Raw genomic sequence first — 20,910 nt, 5'->3', positions numbered from 1 at the left:
CCAGGCAATAGGTCCACCGCGGTATATTCAACGATCATGAAAGGTACGAGTAAGAAAGAGACGAATATCCTGACTAAAATGTGTTGTAGCTCCGTGATGCATGAAGAACATTTGCTGTCGTATGGCTAGTAGTACATCGTAGAAGAGATTGAATCAATCCTTCTCCAAAAATACGAGGTAGGTTGGTCCTGTGAGGCGAAGTAGAAGTACGGAAGGCACCAATAAGCAATCACCGACAATACCGGCCCAAACATTTACAAAGAATTGCTGCTGATGTTCTTGAACCGTTCGATGGTGATTTTCTTAAGCCCAAACGTGCTGATTATGAAAATTAAAAATTGCAGCTCTTGTAAACGTTGCCTCATCTGTAAACAGTATAATTGCAATAAAATCAGGGTTTACACACTGTTGCACAAGCCATTGACGGAAAGCTCGTCGTACAGGGTAATCGCAGTTGATGAGGCCTGCACCCGATGCACATGATAGGAATACAACCCGTGACTATGGAAGAGCCTCCATACCACTATATGATCAACACGATATCTCTCAGCTAATTGTCTTGTATTTACAGAGTGATTTGCTTCGACACTACGTAACACTGCCTCCTCCATCGCTGGAGTCCTTGTTGTTCTGGGTCTCCCATGGTCAGCAGTGAATGGAAAAAACGTACCATGTTCGCTGAGACGACGATCAATGGACTGAAACATTCTCCTGTCTGGACAATTACGGTTGGGATATGTCTCACGTAGAGATGCAAAAAAGCCGGCTTTTTTGATTCGATGTTTTTTTGCACATAAAAAGCAGGCTTTTTGGGGAAAAAAGAGAATTTTGGAAATTTTGGCTTTTTTCATTTTCATGATTTTTCTGTTTAAATTGCTTTCTTATAGTATACTCTAAAGTTAAATAAGATTCCATGACCTGAATGCCATATTTCGCTCTGGAATTCACCATCATGATGGATGGAGCACATGGTTTATGAATTAAAGTAAACATAAAGTAAGTAGTATTTGAGGGCAATTTTAGAAGCTATTTAACTTTATTTTAACTTCTGAATTATCGACATTTTTTCTTCTCTAGATCATTTCTGTTTAGTCATCCGTGTTTCACTTCTTAGAGCTTAGTACTCTAGCTTCTAGCACATAATTAAACTTATGTTTTTCAATATATCTATCAGAGCGTACGTTTTTCAATATCTGTCAGAGCGTACTTCCACATTTCCGTTATACTGTAGCTGTGCAATGATTTAACAATAATCTTCCGGATACAACCTTGAATACCACTTGATAGGAATAATCAGTATCGGATTTAGAAAAATATTTGGGAGTGGTTTTTCTAAATAATGTTTGTTTTTTCTAAAAGTTCCTAACTTTTATTTAAGAGGAGCTTAAGTTTATGAGTACGGGCATAACAAATATTTCGTTTCGTTTGTATATTCAGCTATAATCTTCCAGATACAACCTTGAAGACCATTTTATACTGATAATCAGTGGCGTATTTAGAAAAGTATTTTGGGAGGGGCTTTTCTTATTAATGCTTAGTTTTTCTAAAAATTCCTATTTTTTTTTACTTGAGGACAGCTTGAAGTTTATGAGTACAGGCAAAACTAACATTTAGTTTGTTTTAGAAATTCCGTAATTTCGGGGTAGAGGCTTGAATCCGAAAGACATCCCCACCCTAACCCTCTTCACAAACCCATCACTGCTGATAATTAATAATAACAAAGATTTAAAAACGATTAGAAAGTAAGTCGGCCAGGACTCACAGTACACGTACTATCTCTACATTCACAGATGGAATTAAAAAAAAAACTTTTGTCAAAATGGTCGAATACGGGTTGAATCCCGGACTTAACGATAGAAGCGCGAAAGCTAACCACTCACTCATGTTTGTTGTGCTGTTGTGCTTAACTTAAATGTATTCTCTCTCTCTCTCTCTCTCTCTGTCTCTCTCTCTCTCTCTCTCTCTCTCTTTCTCTTTCTCTTTCTCTGTGGCCACAAAAGCTCTCCATTGACTTCAGTCCTTATCCAATTCAATCCAGTTTCTACTCTGTATTCCTATTTCTGCTACATCCATCTTAATATTGTCCTCCCATCTGGGCCTAGGTTTTCCTAATGGACGTTTCCCGATTGGATTTCCAGTTAAAACTTTGAAAGCGTTCCAAATTTCTTCCATTCTGGCTACATGGCCTGCCCACCTGAGCCTCCTAGACTTGATGACGCTAACGATATTTGGTACGTCGTATAAATTATGTAGTTCCTCCTTATGAAGTTTCCGCCATTCCCGTTCCTCTTGAGTCCAAATATTCGCCTCAGAATTTTATTCTCAAATAATTTCAGTCTGCGTTCTTCCCTCAGCGTAAGCGTCCATGTTTCACAGCCATAAAGCATAACAGGCATGATTATCATTTTATATATTGTAAGCTTTAAATTCCTTGACATAATTCGCGACGACAAAATATTTTGGACTGAATAATAACAAGAATTTCCTGATTTTAGTCGACATTTAATTTCTTTGTGGGTATGATTTTGGTCTGGTAATACTGATCCATGATATTTGAAAGTATCCATTGTGTCGAAAGTATTAACTGATATTTTAACGCATTCATTATTTGCCGTAACTTCCTTGTGAACTTCCTTGTATTTAGATTTCTCTGCATTTACGCATGTCCCTGCAAGCGTTTAATAAGGCCTCTGCATTTCTTTCGATCGTTCTATCAGATTTACATCATCAGCATACACCATAACCTGGTGAATACCATTCAACTCTAGGCCCTGGTTCCTATCTTTGATTTTTCTTATAGCGTACTCCGGAACAAAGCTGAATAATAACGGCGATAACGCATATCCTTGTTTCAGGCCAATCTCGACGTGGAAGCTCGCATTTTTCTACTCGGACTTTACTCTGGAATTCATTTAAACACTTAATAAATCTAGCTTTTTTGGTATTCCAAATTCTGTAAGAATGTTGTACAATGATTCCCTCCTTACCGAATTGTAAGCGTTTCTAAAATCAATAAACAGTTGATATACTCGGTAATATATGCCCATTTCTTTTCGAGTATTTCTCGAATGGTAAATATCTGGTCGATTCCGACTAAATTCATACTGATAATCTCCAATAATTTCATCTGCGTATGGGGTCAATCTTATTAATAGAATGTTAAGAGAAATGCCTCGATAATTATTACAATCAATTTTGTCGTCTTTCTTGTGAATTGGAACAGTGATTGATTCTTCCACTCTTTTTAAATGTATTCCATAGTTTTTATTTTTTATATGAAAGAAAGTTTCGTGACTATGTGTTGAATTTTCTCGTTAAAAATTCAGAAACCGTGATGGTGGTTATATATTCTACAGCCTAGGAAACCATACGCTCAGATGAACCGTCTATTACGTATATGATCCATGAACAGAAAATTCGGTACTTTCCCGATTCTGAACAAGCTTAAAGAGCAGTCAGTGCATTACAGAATTTGGAGCTTTACCGATTTTGCAGATCCGAAGCACCTCATAGGTGGTAACATATTATTACATATGTGATCAATCAGTGAAAAATTTGTTCGAAATATTCATACAATGTATATGAAAGTAAAACTTGACTGAAAAATTTCAAGAATGTACAGAACCACCCGAAACGAAGCTCTTGATGTGCAGATTTCTCTCACGTTTTTGTTTATTTTGTTTCAAAAAGAAGGTATGTAATATTTTGAAGTAAAAATACTACATACAATTTTGCTAGTTATTTGTGTATCATTTTTTAAAGTACTTATTGTATATAAGAGGTTAAAATATTACTAGCAGCGTTCACCCCGCTTCGCTGCGGTCACCCCGGAACGCAATAAACTTTGTTACTTAGATAATTTTTACTTTTTCGCTTTCAAGTGATATGATAAAAACCATAGAAGATTGCAGTAAATGTTAACATTATATCGCCTGTCATTTATGTTAACCCGCCCCGCTTCGCTGCGGTCACCCCCGAACGCAATAAACTTTGTTACTTAGATAATTTTTACTTTTTCGCTTTCAAGTGATATGATAAAAACCATTATAACGCCTGTCATTTATGTTAACCCGCCGAGTGACACGGTCATGCGGGTTGCATATACATACGTTTATTTTTATACCTATGATGAACTAATAAAGGATTTGTACACCTTGTCTCAAAAAGGTTGAGCGCATTCTTTATTGGTGTTTTGAGGCAAAAATTTTCAAAGTCCAACTTCGGGTATCTTCGGGAAATAGTAAACCAGGTTCGAACCTCCAAGCCAGCCTTTGCAATCGGGAAAAAGTTTGCAGATGTGTTTTTCTTCTTTTAAATATAATAAGACTTGTTACCAAGTGTACAAAAAAAGCAACATTGATTGAAATACTTAATGACACAATATTTCGAAACTTTGTATTAATGTCAGCTCATGTTTGTTTGTCATTTAGCTCTCCATACGTAATGGAACATTTAGATATGTAAACGAATCTTTCCATATGTAAAAGAATGCTCAAAGTTAAGACATAAAACATAATTATCGCCTGAGTACTAAAATAAAAGTCAAAGTAGAACAAAAACAGCGTTTCTAGTGGGTATGAATGTCATAATTTTCTTGAGAACCATTATACATCGCTAAAAGTGCCTTAGCAGAAGTCCTTGTGTTAGCTCACTGGTAAGCTGTCGGGTTTCAAATCATAAGGTTGTGAGTTCGAATCCCATCTGGGTCAATGCTCTTTTAAAAATTATATTTTCCGCAATGCATGAAAAATTATATAAAATAATGATATTAAATACATCAGTTGTATATATATATAACATAATCATTGCAGAATGTAGTAATTATTATGTTTAAAATATAACATCTGAAATATGTAGGTGTTCACAGTAGGTCTGTATTATATATATGAGAATGTTAAATACAAGTTAAGAAACTCGTTCACTAGCAATAAATAAATCATGTAGTGTATTTATTTGCAGCTATTTGTTATACAGATGTAACTTCTCAATATTCTCAATACAGCATGTCATTTACATTCGTGAAATACAGTATATTCCTACGGATATAGAAAGTGTGTAAACAGAGTATCCAAAGTCGGATCCTGCTTCAAGACACATAACTTTTCCCGATCCCCTTAACGTCACGGGAAGAAACATAAATTCTCTTTAAAACGGAATATCGTTACTTAGAGTCTCATTCGAATACGTTGAATATGCTTTTGTATATTCATTTCTCTCTCTCTCTCTCTCGCGCGCGCGCGCTTTGTTTATGTGTTGCGGAATATCCCAAGTTGAATACAACATTTGCAAAGTATATGACCATCAGTGTCATGGAATACCGGAAATTGAAAGTCGTGTTTCTTCAGGTTGGATTTGCGTGTTCATGTTAGCTCACTGGTAGAGTACGGGCTTGTTAATAAGGTCGTCTTGAGCTCAAAGCCTGCAGAATTATTATTATTATTATTATTTTTTAGTAGAATTGCACAGAAATCGGATTCAAGGAGTGGTTTACTTCTAGAAATATTTTCAGAAGCGTTTAGGTAGCCCTGAAAATGACTGTTTTCGGGAGTTAAGGCGGGGACATTAATATTGTGTCCAATACCCTTCTGAATTTATTACACGCCCCATTCTTCTGGGCATGGAATCTATTAAATGGGTGACAAATTTATCTCCTTCCCCTACCTCCAGCTATGCTTCGGAAACAAGATGCCACAGGTCATCCTGGGTTCTTGGTGGATCTGCCTCAGGCCAACTATCCCTTAGAGTACGCTTCACTTCTGCCCACATATTTTCCGTGAGATTGAGGTCTGCTCCACGAGGCGGCCAGTCAATTAAATCAATCTCAGGCTGCCCTGCGAACCATTCCTGAACCACACGGGAAGTATGTATTGGCGACTGGTCTTGCTGGAACTGAATTACATCATCAGGCGGAAATACTCGTACCCATGATATTACTCATAATATCTAAGTACTGAGCACTGTCCAGGTGTCCTTCAATTCTGTGAAGCTGTTCTGCTCCGCGCCTGAAAATCCAACCCCAACATGAAATAGATACATGGCCACTGCGATTTCAAGCAGCAACACATCCAGGGTCATATCGGGTGCCTCTCGGGCGATACACAAAACGGCGTCCCTCATTTGATGTTGTGAATATGGATTCATCTGAGAAAACTACGTTTTCCCAATTGCGACCCACATTCGCCTGTGCAAACGCGAGACGGCAAATTTTGTGGTCGTCTGAGAGTTTTTCCTTCACGGCAGCAACACAGCCACGTAACCCAGCATGACGAAGCCTTCGCAGAGCTGTATGCTTACTACCAGGTAAGAGAGAAGCTTCCCTTAGCTGTCTAGACGTCCGTAGTGGGTCTAACCGGGCTTCGTTTACTAATCTCGCATCTTCTGCTTCGGTTGACACATGCGGACAACCAGAAGATCGTAAATTACCAGTTTGACGTGTAGGACCATATTTCCGAACCCATCGCCGTCCTTAGAGGCCGGGACACCTACTCGCCTGCTAGCTGCAGTTGCAGAATAGCCTTCCAACTCCCATAAAGTAATTACTGCTGTACGTCTATCCATAGTTACCAATGTTCTGAGCTGTGAGCAGGAAGCAATAGGTAAAAGCTAGTACCTGACGTGTGGTTGGTTGATTGCACGACACGCCTATTGTGGGGAACGACTTGGTCAACGACTCGCGAAAGAAATCTGAAAATGGTGCGCCGTAATAATAATATTAAAAACAGTTTTTATAAAGGAATATTAATACATACGAAAAGCTGTTTAAAGAATGAATTTTTATACTGACTTTACACGTATAAAAACATATACCATATACCAAACAGATTGAGCGATATGATGATAGCTGTATTGAGACGAACACTTTCGAAGTCCAACTTCGGGTATCTTCTGAAAACAGTAAACTAAAGCTGCTGGTTCGAACCTCCAAGCCAACCTTAGCAATCGGGAAAAAATGTACAGGTATGTTTTTCCTTCTGTTAAATATAATAAGACATGTTGAAATGGTATTAAGTGTAGAAAAAAAGTAAAGTTGATTGAAATACTTAATGATACAATATTTCGAAACTATATATTCACACTTTCGTTTCGTCATTGTGATTTCCATACGAAAAAAATAATTTACGTATGAGCTCAGTTATATTTCAGAAGCAGCTTCCGAAAAGCGGTCATGTTAGCTCAGTGGTACACCCCCGAGCGTTTAAATCGTGAGTTCGATACCCGTTCAGGTGAGATTCTTTTATGATATTCTACTTTCCTCAATGCATGAAAATTCTGTAAAATAGTTACATTACAATTCATCAGCTGTATATATCAGTTGAATATATATATTCATATCATTTCACGACATAAGCAATTCTTATCTTTAAAATATAACATTTGAGGTATTGACAGAACGTCGGTATGTTATATGTGAATATTAAATACAAATTAAGAAAATCGTGTAATAGCAATAAATAAGTTATGTAATGTATTTATTTGCAGCTATTTTCATACGCAGGTAACTTCTCAATATTCGCATTACAGCATTTAGGTAGAGAATATCGAAAATCGGATCGTGGTTCAAGACAAAAAACTAGCTAGCCCCAAACTGTCACGTAAGAAATTCACCAATCGCAAAAGTAAAGTGAAGAGATTGAGAGCGGCAATATCTTAATCGCTCTCTCTCAACTCTCTTATCTGCATTTATGTTCCAACATAACTCATGTATGCCTAGAGCAGGGTTTCTCAACCTGGGAGTCGTGGCCCCTAGGGGGTCGCGATGATAAGCGGAAGAGATAAATATAGTTAGAATCTAATACCGGAAATTATTTTGAATTTTGTTCTGATAGGCATACTTTTATTTTTATACATACTGTAAAGAACAATAAAAAATAAGTCTACTGAACATTTTCAAAGGGTGCAGAGTTGTTTAAAAATGAATTTAAATGAAAGACGTATGATATGATACTAATGAGAACTGTATATAGAAATACTAGAAAAATACACATGGAACAAAACCTGCACATTGAAATACAATTAAAATTGAAACCTAATGAGATACCTAAGCATGGTGTAATTTCACTAGTGCAGCAATGCCCGGTTCAATCTTCGTGACGAACATTATGAAGCCATTTTCAACTGATAAGCGATTTCTTGTCTTTGTTTTAATGTTTACCATAAAAAAAAACTTTCGCACAAGTACGATGTAGCAAATGGAATTATCACTTTTAAAGCAGCAGATACCAGACCAGGATATTCTTCTCTCCTCATCAGGCAGAACTTGTCCAAGTCTTCGTTACAGAAAACCAGTTGCAAAGACTTGTAGCATGATCATTCTATTATTTGGTCAAGAAGTTGTGGGCTTAGATCAGATACGTTAATGGCCTCTTCAATGAAGGAGTTTAACATCCATCTTGAACCAGCACCTTCGTCGTTGGGAATATAGATAGTACAGTTACTGTATCCACTGCCAATGCCGGGCGCCGAAAAAAGAGGCACAAATTTCGGAGGAAGTGTGTTAATCATGTTAGGAAAGTAAGGATGCACGCGAGACAAGACGAGACGTGAAATGGAAAATTTCGTCTCGTCTCGCAACCTCAAACGTTGGTCTCGTCTCGCGTAAGGTCTCGTCTCGCAAATGTGAAGTCTCGTCTCGCGTCTTGCATAAAATTTTGAGTCTCATCTCGCGTCTAGCGCGAGACTTTCTCGCATGGTCTCGCAGTCTCACATATATTCTAGGTCAAAATTTTGCAATGTGTTATTCTATGGCTGTTGAATGAGATGTGATATTCTGTCCGAAGGCAGGTATTTGAGCTAAAAGTCCCTTGGCAAGGTGAATGGTGGTTTGCCATTGCTTTCCATGGGATGAATGTTCATAACATCCTAAGGAGACGGAACCTAGAGTTCAACATGGTATTCGAACTTGTGTCCCCTCCGCTACAAATTAAAAGAAAAGTTGTGCTGGAATTTGATCGCTGGACCATTAATTTTCGTCAAATTAATAGCATAATTTACAGCAAAACCAGCATAAATTGTTGCTGGATCCAACATTGTTTTCCAGCTTAGAGGTGTCCAGCAATATTTGGCTCTTCTAAAATATCGTCGCCACTATCAACATTTACACGTTTTGGTCGTTTCCTTGAAGGGTGATTTTTCCAGTATAAAGATGTTTTTATACCACCAAAAGCGCTTGTACACAACAAAAGAACTCCTCACAACACAATACGACCCAATTCTTTTGGTTCGTTCGTGCTTGTAGCAATGTTGCATTATCGCATTTTATCAACTTTCGCTTTCAACTTATACTGCCAGATCTAGAAAATAAAATTACTGACAGATATAGGGCCATTCCTACCATCTCCTACGAAACCTATATGGACATCCTGCCAAACCAGTATTTGAATTAAACTTCCGAGCTAGAGGGGGATGTTTTTGATAAATATATAGAAAGAAAATACTTATTCCATGTAAAAATATCATGTTATTTCTGCGAGCCGGGCCGGGGATAAACTTTGAGAGAGGGGATTTCCCCGCCATCCCCCAACATTAATCGCTAGTAGTAATGTGAAAAAGACAGAAACAACAGAAATAACATATTTCGCAGCAATAGGGAGTCTTATTCGCTTTTCAGACCAAAAATAGAAGTTCATGTATTCGTGCGCGCCCGCGTGTATGTGTTTGTGTCGCAAAAAAAAAGTCCTAAATCTATGCTGTAATAAATATCCAATTTACAAAGCTTTTCTTTTTTTAGAAACTAAAGAAGGCTTTAATTCTGAAAATTAACCTTGATTAATAATAAATCTCATAAAATGTCTATTGCCCCAATCACTTTTTTGTTCCTGGAGGCATTAACGCTCAACTTAGAAAACTCAATAAATGTAAAATTACTAAATATACAATTAAATGTAATTCATAAATGTTGCGAGACTGCGAGAAGTCTCGCGAGACTTCTCGTGCGAGACTTAACCGAGTCTCGTCTCGCATGGTTTAGTCTCGTCTCGCGTCTCGCATAAAATTTTCACTCTCGTCTCTCACTCACGCAAATGCGAGACGAGACGCGAGACGAGACGAGACGTCTCGCGTGCATCCCTATAGGAAAGTGCATGTGCACATGTATAAAATAGAAGGAAAAACGTAATAAAATGTGCTCAAAATCAAGGAAAGGCAGGGTTTACTTTTGAAAATTTTATTGAGCTTCGTGCCAACCATGGTGGCGCTTCGCAGCTAGTCTGTCGACCTCACTCATATGTACGGAGACATCGTCGTATACTCTCGCCCCGAGCGCTGATTTTCCATGCCACGGCACTGTTCACTATAAACAAGAAATTGATTCTACTATTATAGAAATAGGTATGTTAAAAATCCCACACAAGCTTATTATAAAACACAAATTATAAAAGGGTCGCTGGCAAGAGGATGTGATAAAAGGGGATCGTGATAGGAATTAGATTGAGAACCACTGGCCTAGAGTAATTTTAACCAAATTTCTTATAGTTTGAAAAAGAATGCTGTCGGGTTACCTATGGTGAATGGGAGGGGGATACATATAAAAGATTGCTAGAAAATGATCGGTATTAGTGTCGAATTCATAGTTTTCGGGGTCGCTTAGATAAATAGTGTGACTTTCGATTTCGCTTAACTCCGATTAAGCTCTCATTAGTAGGGATGGGCACGAGCGATTTTTCTTTGAAACTCGACTCGACTCGAAACAGACATCTTTGAGGTCTACTCTAGGACTCGGCGCGAAAAATATCCTGCAACTCGACTCGGATTAGAGTCGAGTCAAACTAAAACGAGCCAAATCCTGTGTGTAGTCCTACCGAGACAATACATAGACAATATAATTATTCTATTATCAATTATACTACTATTACTACAAATAATAATAATAATAATAATAATAATAATAATAATAATAATAATAATTATAATTATTATTATTATTATTATTATTATTATTATTATTATTATTATTATTATTATTATTACACCGTGTATAAACATGAACGATAGATGGTTAGTAAAGGAATACTAAAAGCTAGTTGACTGCCGACGTCGGTAGTCATGACGTCTATAAAGCAAAGACATCGTTCATTACCCTAAGCTGTAAGCGTCGGTGGACTACAGATGGTCAACTATTGACCTCTCGCCAAAAATTGGTGGCCCCGCAGCGACAATCCGCGGTGGCCCCAGTTCCATTTTGAAAACATTACTACCAGCGGCAGAGACGCGATGAAACGACGACGAACCACAAAATTACTCTCCCAAAATATGTTAAAATGCCTATATGTGTGATTTGTTTATATTTAGGTGAGTCAAAAAAACAAAACAAATACCCCGGGGTGGACGCGAACTATCAATATTACGATTACTAGGCACGTGTTCTTCTGATTTCCCCACGAAAACGATCATAAAAAGCTTGCTTGTTGATGGATAAATCATTGACGTCTTAATTTAGCCAATCAGACAAACCCCTACATCTCGAGTTCTAGGAGGTGATACTGTGAACCGTTTCAGATTTATTGCTTTCTGGTGGGGTACTATCTATGTGCAAAATTTGAGTATAATAGCCGACATGCATCTTCGGTGCCTCTTATCTTTAGTACAATTTTAACCAGAGATGGTGTGGGTCAATGAAAATTTGATCCACGAACCACCATGATCCAGTATCACCCACCACCCAAATGACCCATTGGCCCACTCTGACCCATCATCCATCGTGATCCACTCTGACCCACCACCAACTATGAACCACTCTGAACCATTGCGACCAACTCCGACCCACCAACACCCATCGACATCAACTCTGACCCATGATCCACGTCCTCTTCTCCGTTGACTAAAAAGGCTACACTTGTAATAAAACAAGACTGTGAAATTATCACTTATCGGAGTTTGAATTTCTACCGTCAATGGCTCAAGCACCTCTCTGTTACAATACTGGTGGATCTGACCTTTACGATATATAATGGCAAAGTGTTTCTCAACTTCCGAATTAAAATGAATTTAAATTTATCATATATAATTATTTCTTTGTTGCCTTACAGACACATTTCAGAAAATAGGATGAAATTTGAAAGTCTCAAATCAAGGAAAAGTAGACCAACGTAAAAAAAGAAAGAAAAACTAATTTTCTATATCATTAAGCACCTGGAGTGCCCCTCTTTATCTAATCCACCTCGAAAATTATGGATTCGACACTAATGTCGGTCTTTATATATATATATATATATATATATATATATATATATATAATTTTGATGTCAGTCCCTTTCATTTCTCCTAGGAGAGCAAACGGATACTGCCTCCGTTAGGACTAAATTTGGTCTTAAATGACATTAAAATTTCTACCAATTAATTTAGCGACCAGTGTTGCATTTAAAAGCTCGGCGCCCCTACGCACTTTTGCTCTCGGCGCCCCCAATAACTACATATTTCTCCGCCCCTTCATCCCTAACTTAAAAATAAAACTTAATTCAAATATGCTTAGTTAGTGAATTTATTACATTTAAATACCACTCACTACATGCTACAGCTAGAACTACGTAACAAAAAATAACAAATGTGAAACGTGTTCTGAATTATTTTTAGATTTCTTACGCTATTATTATACATATTAGAACAGTAAAAGAGGATTGTTCATGAAATAGTATATTTGCTCTTGATTTTTAACTTTTTCATACGGAAAAAATTAAAATATTATTCAAGTTTTAAATTTTGCACTCTGCAAATATATTGCCCTCTAGGCAGTGGGACTAATGTGAAATGTGGACTAATGTGGACTAATGTGAATTGCGGCGCTGAAGCGGCGCTGAAAACTTACGATTCGATTCTAATATCGGTTGATTTCGATATTTTTATGTCGCTACGTAACCACCCTGGGTGCTAATGGGAGCTTAATTGGACTTGAATTGAAAGTACAACTATTCACCTAAGCGACCACGAAGCTATGGATTCGATACTAATATCGACCCGTTTCTAGCATTTATATGTATCCCGACAGTACTCTTTTCCAGACTGTAAGAAATATAGTTATAATTGCGCTAGATATATCAGAATTATGTTGAAACACACACATACATCCACTTTTATATTCTGTATAAATAGAGAGTGAGCGTCCGAGCGAGAGAGAGCGACTAAAGGCATCACCACTTCCACATTGCAAAAGCATATATCAGGAATTGAATTGAAAATCTATGTAAAGACTTTCTGCTGTGGCGTGCTTCATAAGGACAATTCCAGTCTGCTCACGTGACCTTTGGGGTTCATGAATTTCTTGCGAGCGTTGCGACTTCGGATTCTCTGTTTAAACCCTCGGTTTATGCATCGAATAAGTTTTCAAGAACATAAATGACATGCTGTATTATGAATGACGAGAATTACCCTCTATATGACAAATAGCTGCAAATAAATACACTACATGATTTATTTATTGCTAGTGAACGAGTTTCTTAACTTGTATTTAACATTCTCATATATATAATACAGACCTACTGTGAACACCTACATATTTCAGATGTTATATTTTAAACATAATAATTACTACATTCTGCAATGATTATGTTATATATATACAACTGATGTATTTAATGTCATTATTTTATATAATTTTTCATGCATTGCGGAAAATATAATTTTCAAAAGAGCATTGGCCCAGATGGGATTCGAACGCACAACCTTATGATTTGAAACCCGACAGCTTACCAGTGAGCTAACACAAGGACTTCTGCTAAGGCACTTTTAGCGATGTATAATGGTTCTCAAGAAAATTATGACATTCATACCCACTAGAAACGCTGTTTTTGTTCTACTTTGACTTTTATTTTAGTACTCAGGCGATAATTATGTTTTATGTCTTAACTTTGAGCATTCTTTTACATATGGAAAGATTCGTTTACATATCTAAATGTTCCATTACGTATGGAGAGCTAAATGACAAACAAACATGAGCTGACATTAATACAAAGTTTCGAAATATTGTGTCATTAAGTATTTCAATCAATGTTGCTTTTTTTGTACATTTGGTAACAAGTCTTATTATATTTAAAAGAAGAAAAACACATCTGCAAACTTTTTCCCGATTGCAAAGGCTGGCTTGGAGGTTCGAACCTGGTTTACTATTTCCCGAAGATACCCGAAGTTGGACTTTGAAAATTTTTGCCTCAAAACACCAATAAAGAATGCGCTCAACCTTTTTGAGACAAGGTGTACATTTTCAGGTACTAGACTGTTTAGAACCACAAAAAGCCAAATAAATACAGGAAGCAAGGAATACTGTCTGCAACGCTGACAATATTTAGTTTGTCTAGCCTTCATTAATGTCAATTTTTGGTCACTACCTAAGACAATTATTCTGTTAGAAAAGCAAGGTTTACTACTTTTCACATCACTCGAACTTTTGAATGTCTCGAAATAAACCCTATCTGGACAGGTTGGATTTTTTTTTTTTTTTTGTTTGTTTGTTTGTTTTTAATCCTTATTTTAACAGCTTCAGTAATAGAATTATGTGGGACTGAAATTCTTACCAAATGTAAATAGTAGGTGGTGTATTACCTCAAGTTTTAAAACATTTTGTAGGTGAAATAGTATCTCTAAAGTTCTGTCCAGCTACAACTTGTGATGCTAAATATCATTTTTCATTTACAAAACACTTTCAGAAAAACGTTAAAAAAAAAAAAAAAAATGTCCTACGAAATACTGAAAACCTAACTATAATTTATTGCAGCCACAACGTTCATATGTGCAGAAGTAAAGTGTATTGTGTAAAACATATTTAAAATGTTGCAGTAAATGTACATTTCGTTATTTTATTTGGTTAGTTTATATGTATCCTTTAATGCATATATAGGCAAGTTTTAATGCAGATCGATCCGCACTCTAGTCATAACCCGCTTCGGCTTTAGTTCTGGTAGAAGCCCTGTCTCAATTAATTTACTGGATATGATTGTCGAAATTAAATGATAATTTTCTCGCAACATTCCAAATTGATCAACAATAACACATAGCGTTGCATATGCACAAAGAAAAATAAAATCATATTAATTTTCCATTTAATTGTGAGTCGGGAAAACTACAATACTATAGTGACAGTTCTAACTTCTTTCTAATGATGAACCTTGACCATAGTTAAGTTAATAGTATACCCTCCATAAATGACGCACAAATTTGACCGATAAATTCTAAATATTAATTAACCTTAAACCCTTCACAGTCACGTTCCATAAAACAGAATAAAGTTTTGGTTTGCTGAGTTTCTTAAATAAATTTCGCCATATATATCTGTATATACATATATGTACTCTACACTCACATCTATAAAAAAAAGATATCGCTATACGCTTGAATAGTGTACTTACCCCTTCTTTTCTCTTGCCATGGATAAAAATAGAGAGCAAGTGCAGTCAAGGCAGTCTCCAAAGTATTACTAAGCGTTCGGGAAGAACAATAATACCAGAAGTATGAGGTAGCCACACTGAATGCAGCCCAATTGCCTTGACTTCCAGTTTGTTCGCATACCCACAGCCAAAAGTAATAGTCAGCTACACTACTTAAAATTGCCTGCAAAATTCTTGGTAGCAATGTCTAAAAGTAAAGAAAAAAGAAAAAGAAATTCACTGTTATTTCAGGTTTAGATAATTCCCTCTTAAAAGTTTTTAGAAAAGCCCGCAGCAATACTGAATGAAGCCCAACTGGCTTCACTTCCAAATAGGTTAGTTCTAATAGAAATATATCTGATTTCTATAGGAGTAGGTCTCCCATCATCTTGTTCCACACATTGTCTGAAAAACAGTCTAACTGGACTGTTTTGTCTCCTCCCTCTTTCACTACATACAATGTATACCTTAAAATCAGTCTCTACGGGCGAAAATAACGTGTTGGGCAGCCCAAGTTTTCAACAGTAAACGGAAGTTGAACACTCATACTCTTACAAGAACCTGAAATGTCCTTTTTATTCTTTATCCATCATTTATTATTTCGATAAACATACGAAGATTTTATGAAATCGAAGAAAGGTACACTACTTCTTCAGTCAGTGTTGATATTTGCTAATTTCTAACACTCAAGACTGATGACTTGTCTTTGCTAAATTAATTCTCTGTATTATGTAGTAATCTTGACCTCTTACATACAAAAACCTGTATAGATAGGTATCTATAAGGTCACTCAAAATTTCCGTCTTTTTTGTAGGTAATCTGATCTGACCCGATCTGCGAAAATGTACTCCTACTGAAGAGTGAATAGTGATGATATGCGGTCGTCTACGTGGTTAGACATACGAACAGGTGCGAGATGATTTCACCCGTTGTTCAAAAGACCTCCTCCAACAAGACAAGCTATTAAGAACACTGTCAACAAATTCAAAAGAACTGGCAGCGTGCATGAAGAGCGATCTGGCAGGTCACCTGTTTCACAGGAAACCATCCATAACATTCACCACGCTCTTGACCCGCAGTCCATGTGCACCGACAAGATGATTCAGTAGGCACCTTGGCACTCCTCGAAGTACTGTTTGGAAAACATTATACTTTACATTGAAGCAAACCTATCACGTGCAAATTTTACATAACTTGGAAGCAGACGACTAAGCAGTGACGTGGTTTGATCTGCCATAGGCTGTTACGTTTGAAGGGTTAATGGAAAATGTTCTGTTAAAAGCGATGAAGTTATGTTCCAGACGTGCGCGTTAGCCAACGGACATAATATTGTAATTTGGGCACTTGAGCAGCCGAATGAGGTGCTAAGAGTGGGGACGGGACACGCTTTACGTTAATGTATGGATAGCATTACCAAAGAAAACTGTATGGACCATTCATGTTTAGAGAGCAAATAATAACGGAAGACATCTACCTAGACATGCTGCAAAACTACTTGGCGCCTCAGTTGATCCAGGATGGCATTTTGAGTAATGCAGCATGAGGCATCACCCCATTTTGCTCTAAGTGAATTACTTAATATCACATTTCCGAGAAGGCGCATTGGTCGTACATAACCAAGGGTTTGGGCTGCCTGGTCACCGCTCGATCTCAATGAACTTTCACTATTGGGGCTTTCGTAAGTCTCGGGTATAGAAGATAAAAGTCACCAGTGTGGAACAGGTAATGCAACATCTATGCAGGAATTACTTCAGCTATGTTTGAATGAGGGATTCGAGACCTACAGAACAGCGCTGGGAATCATGTGTAGAGTTACAAGACCATCAAGTTTAAAGATAATGTCTTCTGCAAGTACGTATGTCTGTATGTATTAATTAAAAAAAAAAAAAAAAAAAAAAAAGTACTGGTTAATGTTCATAGCGAATCCACCTTTTGGTATATTTATCCTTACGTCAATGAAAACTGTTGAGTGACTATGGAACACCCTGTACATATATATCACTGATACCTACAGATTTGGTGTTTTAGCACATAGACCTCTAATACAGATTTGAATCAAGAAAATTTACGATATTGTTAATATAATCGTACTTCCGGATGAAAAGAGCATGCTTTGATAGAAAGACATATCTAGAAAAGAAAACAACAATAATACATGGAATAAATAAATAAATACTTACTAAGACAAGAACGGAATCCAGGCCAACAAACTCAACAATTTTATATAAAAATGCAATAACTGCAGGATATAAGTAGCTTCGAAGTCCTTCTCTCCATTCCCATGTTAGATAACCGTATCTTTGACCAAGTTAAGGAGTTCAATATTAAACAGAGAGAAATCAGTACTGGTTCTATTCAAGTAGTAGTTGCGAGTGAAAGATAAACAGTTCATTTAAACAAGCACTCACAATGATACAATGTTAATACACAAGGTATACAGCAAAATTGCCGGCAGAGAAGTTTCGAAACTCAAAATGTAAGCTTATTGGTTCATCTAGGAGGTTCGTGGAGAGGGAAAATAATCTAAAATTAGATAATACTGATTACTTGGCTAATAACGATAGCACTCATACTAAATACACAATGAAGTTGGGAACTGCAAAAGACATCACTGTAACAAAAATAAATTGGTAAAATTGTCATTATGTTGGTATAATCGACATTGTATATCAAAGGCAGTGAGGAGAGGTAATAATATTAATAAAAGAAATCTGACTGAGACAGACTGATTGGGCTAGTCGTAAACATGGATGACTTAATATGCACCCGACAAATATTTTACTAATTCAGAATAACTATTGTCGTTGAAAACTTCAAAAATCTTCGAGTATTTAGAATACAGCTATTAGCTCAGTAGTGAATGTTCACTCAATTCGTAGCAAGAACACCTCAAATACAATGGAACACGGAGAGAATAGCATGGTAAGCAAGCACATTTAAACACATTTGGTCCTATAAGCGTGCAACACGCGAAAGCAGCACTCTGCAGGTGTTCCATGCGCGTGCATAGCACGCTCCCTTATTTCAATAATGCATTTTAAACTGTGCGCAATATACATGCAGAACAGTTGTAGTAAGTTTCATAGGGGCTCTATTATGAATATATATATATTGTAGCTATGGACAGTATATACTATGGCAGTAAAACTATGAGCTGTTTGTAAGTTAAAGAAGAGACAACGTGAAAGAAGTCTAAAGGAGGTTTTATTATGAAGGAAAACAGACGCAACGTTAGACAACATTATAAACAAATCTGGTATGGACAGAAGTGAACAATTAATAGCTCACTGACCTCTCAAACACGAAACAATTATAGTGGCGGAAAAACTGAGTTTCCGTTTGCAAAAGACGAACCTTGGGTGACCATGAACAATGTTCTATAGAAACTAAGTGCCTTAGAACTTACATCTACTGGTAAAATATATGACATTACTCTCAAATTAAGCAAAGAAATGTAAAAATTTCTTCATGAAAAACCACAGTAGTCACAAACAGGATCCAAGAGCGAAAAATACGTTTAAGTAATATGGCAAATTTTTGTTTGAACCAAAAAGTTTTCATAGCACCCCACATACAACCTGTGTTACTGACTAAATAGGCCTGAGTTGTTTATATTGTGGAACTTCTTTAATTCCCACCTAAAGGAACCATGAACAATTTTCTAATTATTCACAATTTCAAATCCTTCACGTTCATTTAACATTTACATCATGTCACTTACCCCATGTAACACAGGTACGCTTAAATGTAGTACATATTAGTTGAGATCATATTATCATTTATTACTGGTACACATAATATATATTTTCTAGGTTTTTATTTATTTATTTACTTATTTATTCTGTCTGTGTGTGTGACTTGTAACGTCTTGTAGCTTCACTTCTGGATAATTCTCAAACATGATATTTGTACAGCACTATAATACATAAGAAGAGTTTATCTGTCAACATTTCAGATTTTCAGCTTTGTCCCAACAACGATACAGTGTCAATTTCTTATTTATTTATTTTTAATTTTCTATTTTTGAAACATAGTAACTTGTAAAGGGAGCAACTTGCAATGTTTATTTTCCACATGGTACTTTTCAGAGCGACTTACCCCAAAAACAATTAACTATGAGATTACATTCCTTCTCGGGGTAGTATGCTTTCGAACACTGCATATTTATCGATTTCAATGTCAAGTGATAGGTGGATTTGGACAATTTTGCATACAAATTTAATTAAATGTGTACTGGACATAAGATAGGTTGTTCTTATATATATTTTGGACTCTGTAATCATGTACTAACTCCACATTAAATAGCATTTGGCTACAAAATTGTCAAGAAACCATTTTTTTCTCTCTCTCTCTCTGGAAAACCTGACATGGACGAACCCTTACGTGCTATCAAATCAGTGTAATTTAATTTACAACACTTTATAAATGAAAACCAGAGTTTTCGCAAGTTAAAAAAAGTTCACGATATTTAGTTGAGTTAATCGATGTTCTATTTGCCTCATATCCCAAACAGCAACTACTACCGTACTTGTTCCCTCTCTCCGCCCTCCAACAAAGCAATATCTGCATGTTGTCTTATGGTATATGGATGTGAAGCGGTGGACAGTATAAGAAATTCAGCTTAAATTTTGAGAAACATCATTCCACTATGTCTATTTTGTACCTACACACAACCCAAATATAAACCAACTAAAAGGATACCCAAATGCTAAATTGTGTGCAACTTCCAGTGATTGCCAATATTCATCTGGAACATACGACGACTGAACCAAAACTACAGATGAAAGCCTCACAAACAGGAAAAAAGCAAACAGCCTCGGTCGTTTCATTGTTTCTCATCCCTTTTCTTCAACCTGCAAAGAAACTTCAATTAATGAAAATGAAAATAAAAAAAAAATAAAAGTTGTGGGCAAGAAATGAAGAAACTTACCTCATGTACAGACTGATTCAATTTAGTTCACATTAGTGTGAATATATCGTTGTAGTTAAAATCAAGCTGAATTTCAAACAAGACTTTTTACGCATTATTTCATTTCCTCTTTAGGTGAGTTAAGTTTAGCTACCTTTGTTACAAACGAACTCTAATATTACCCACACTCTTATATTACCTCGAAATTTAGTCAGGTATATTTAGGTGTCCGGGCTAACAGAATGTATCGAATTGTATAAATAAACATATATAATAGAATGCAGAAAACAAATTGTACCTCAGCATATATCGGCTAAATTGGTTTGATATCGTTAAAAGACACACTGTGAAACTGTAGATTATAAGTGTCCTTTCTTAGAACGTGACTCAATTTTCGGTATCTGGGTTACTACTATCTTTCGAACTTAATACTAGAATCAAGTTGGAAACTTAGGTATTTACTAGGTGAGAACAAAATGGAATCATATCCGGTTATTACTAAAAATAGAAATGTACACCTGCATCAACAAATAATGAGTTATTGACTGATAGAACGTACGGCATATATGGTTCAATGTAACTATAGTACTTACCTAGATTTGTATTCCTTAATGTAAAATAAACCTTCCAATATTTCAGTTACATCCACGA

The 20,910-nt window shown here is 36.4% G+C and overlaps 1 protein-coding gene across 1 annotated transcript in view; it reads right to left on the bottom strand.

The window, feature by feature from the left end:
- Window positions 1–303: 303 nt before the first annotated feature.
- PIG-B (phosphatidylinositol glycan anchor biosynthesis class B) overlaps window positions 304–20,910 on the bottom strand; it is a 28,757-nt gene continuing 8,150 nt past the window's right edge. The window contains exons 2-5 of the mRNA XM_081760678.1: window positions 20,052–20,203; window positions 17,531–17,648; window positions 15,333–15,558; window positions 304–365 (exon numbers count right to left, since the gene is read on the bottom strand). Of these exons, the coding sequence (XP_081616804.1) occupies window positions 304–365; window positions 15,333–15,558; window positions 17,531–17,648; window positions 20,052–20,179 (534 nt within the window). The 5' untranslated portion in view covers window positions 20,180–20,203. The remainder of the gene's footprint in view (window positions 366–15,332; window positions 15,559–17,530; window positions 17,649–20,051; window positions 20,204–20,910) is intronic.

Source organism: Thermobia domestica, chromosome 6 (assembly GCF_964235325.1).
Source record: "Thermobia domestica chromosome 6, izTheDome1.hap1.1, whole genome shotgun sequence".
Taxonomy (NCBI): Eukaryota; Metazoa; Arthropoda; class Insecta; order Zygentoma; family Lepismatidae; genus Thermobia; species Thermobia domestica.
Note: the sequence above shows the minus strand (reverse complement) of the source record. Positions and strands in the feature narration are given on the sequence as shown.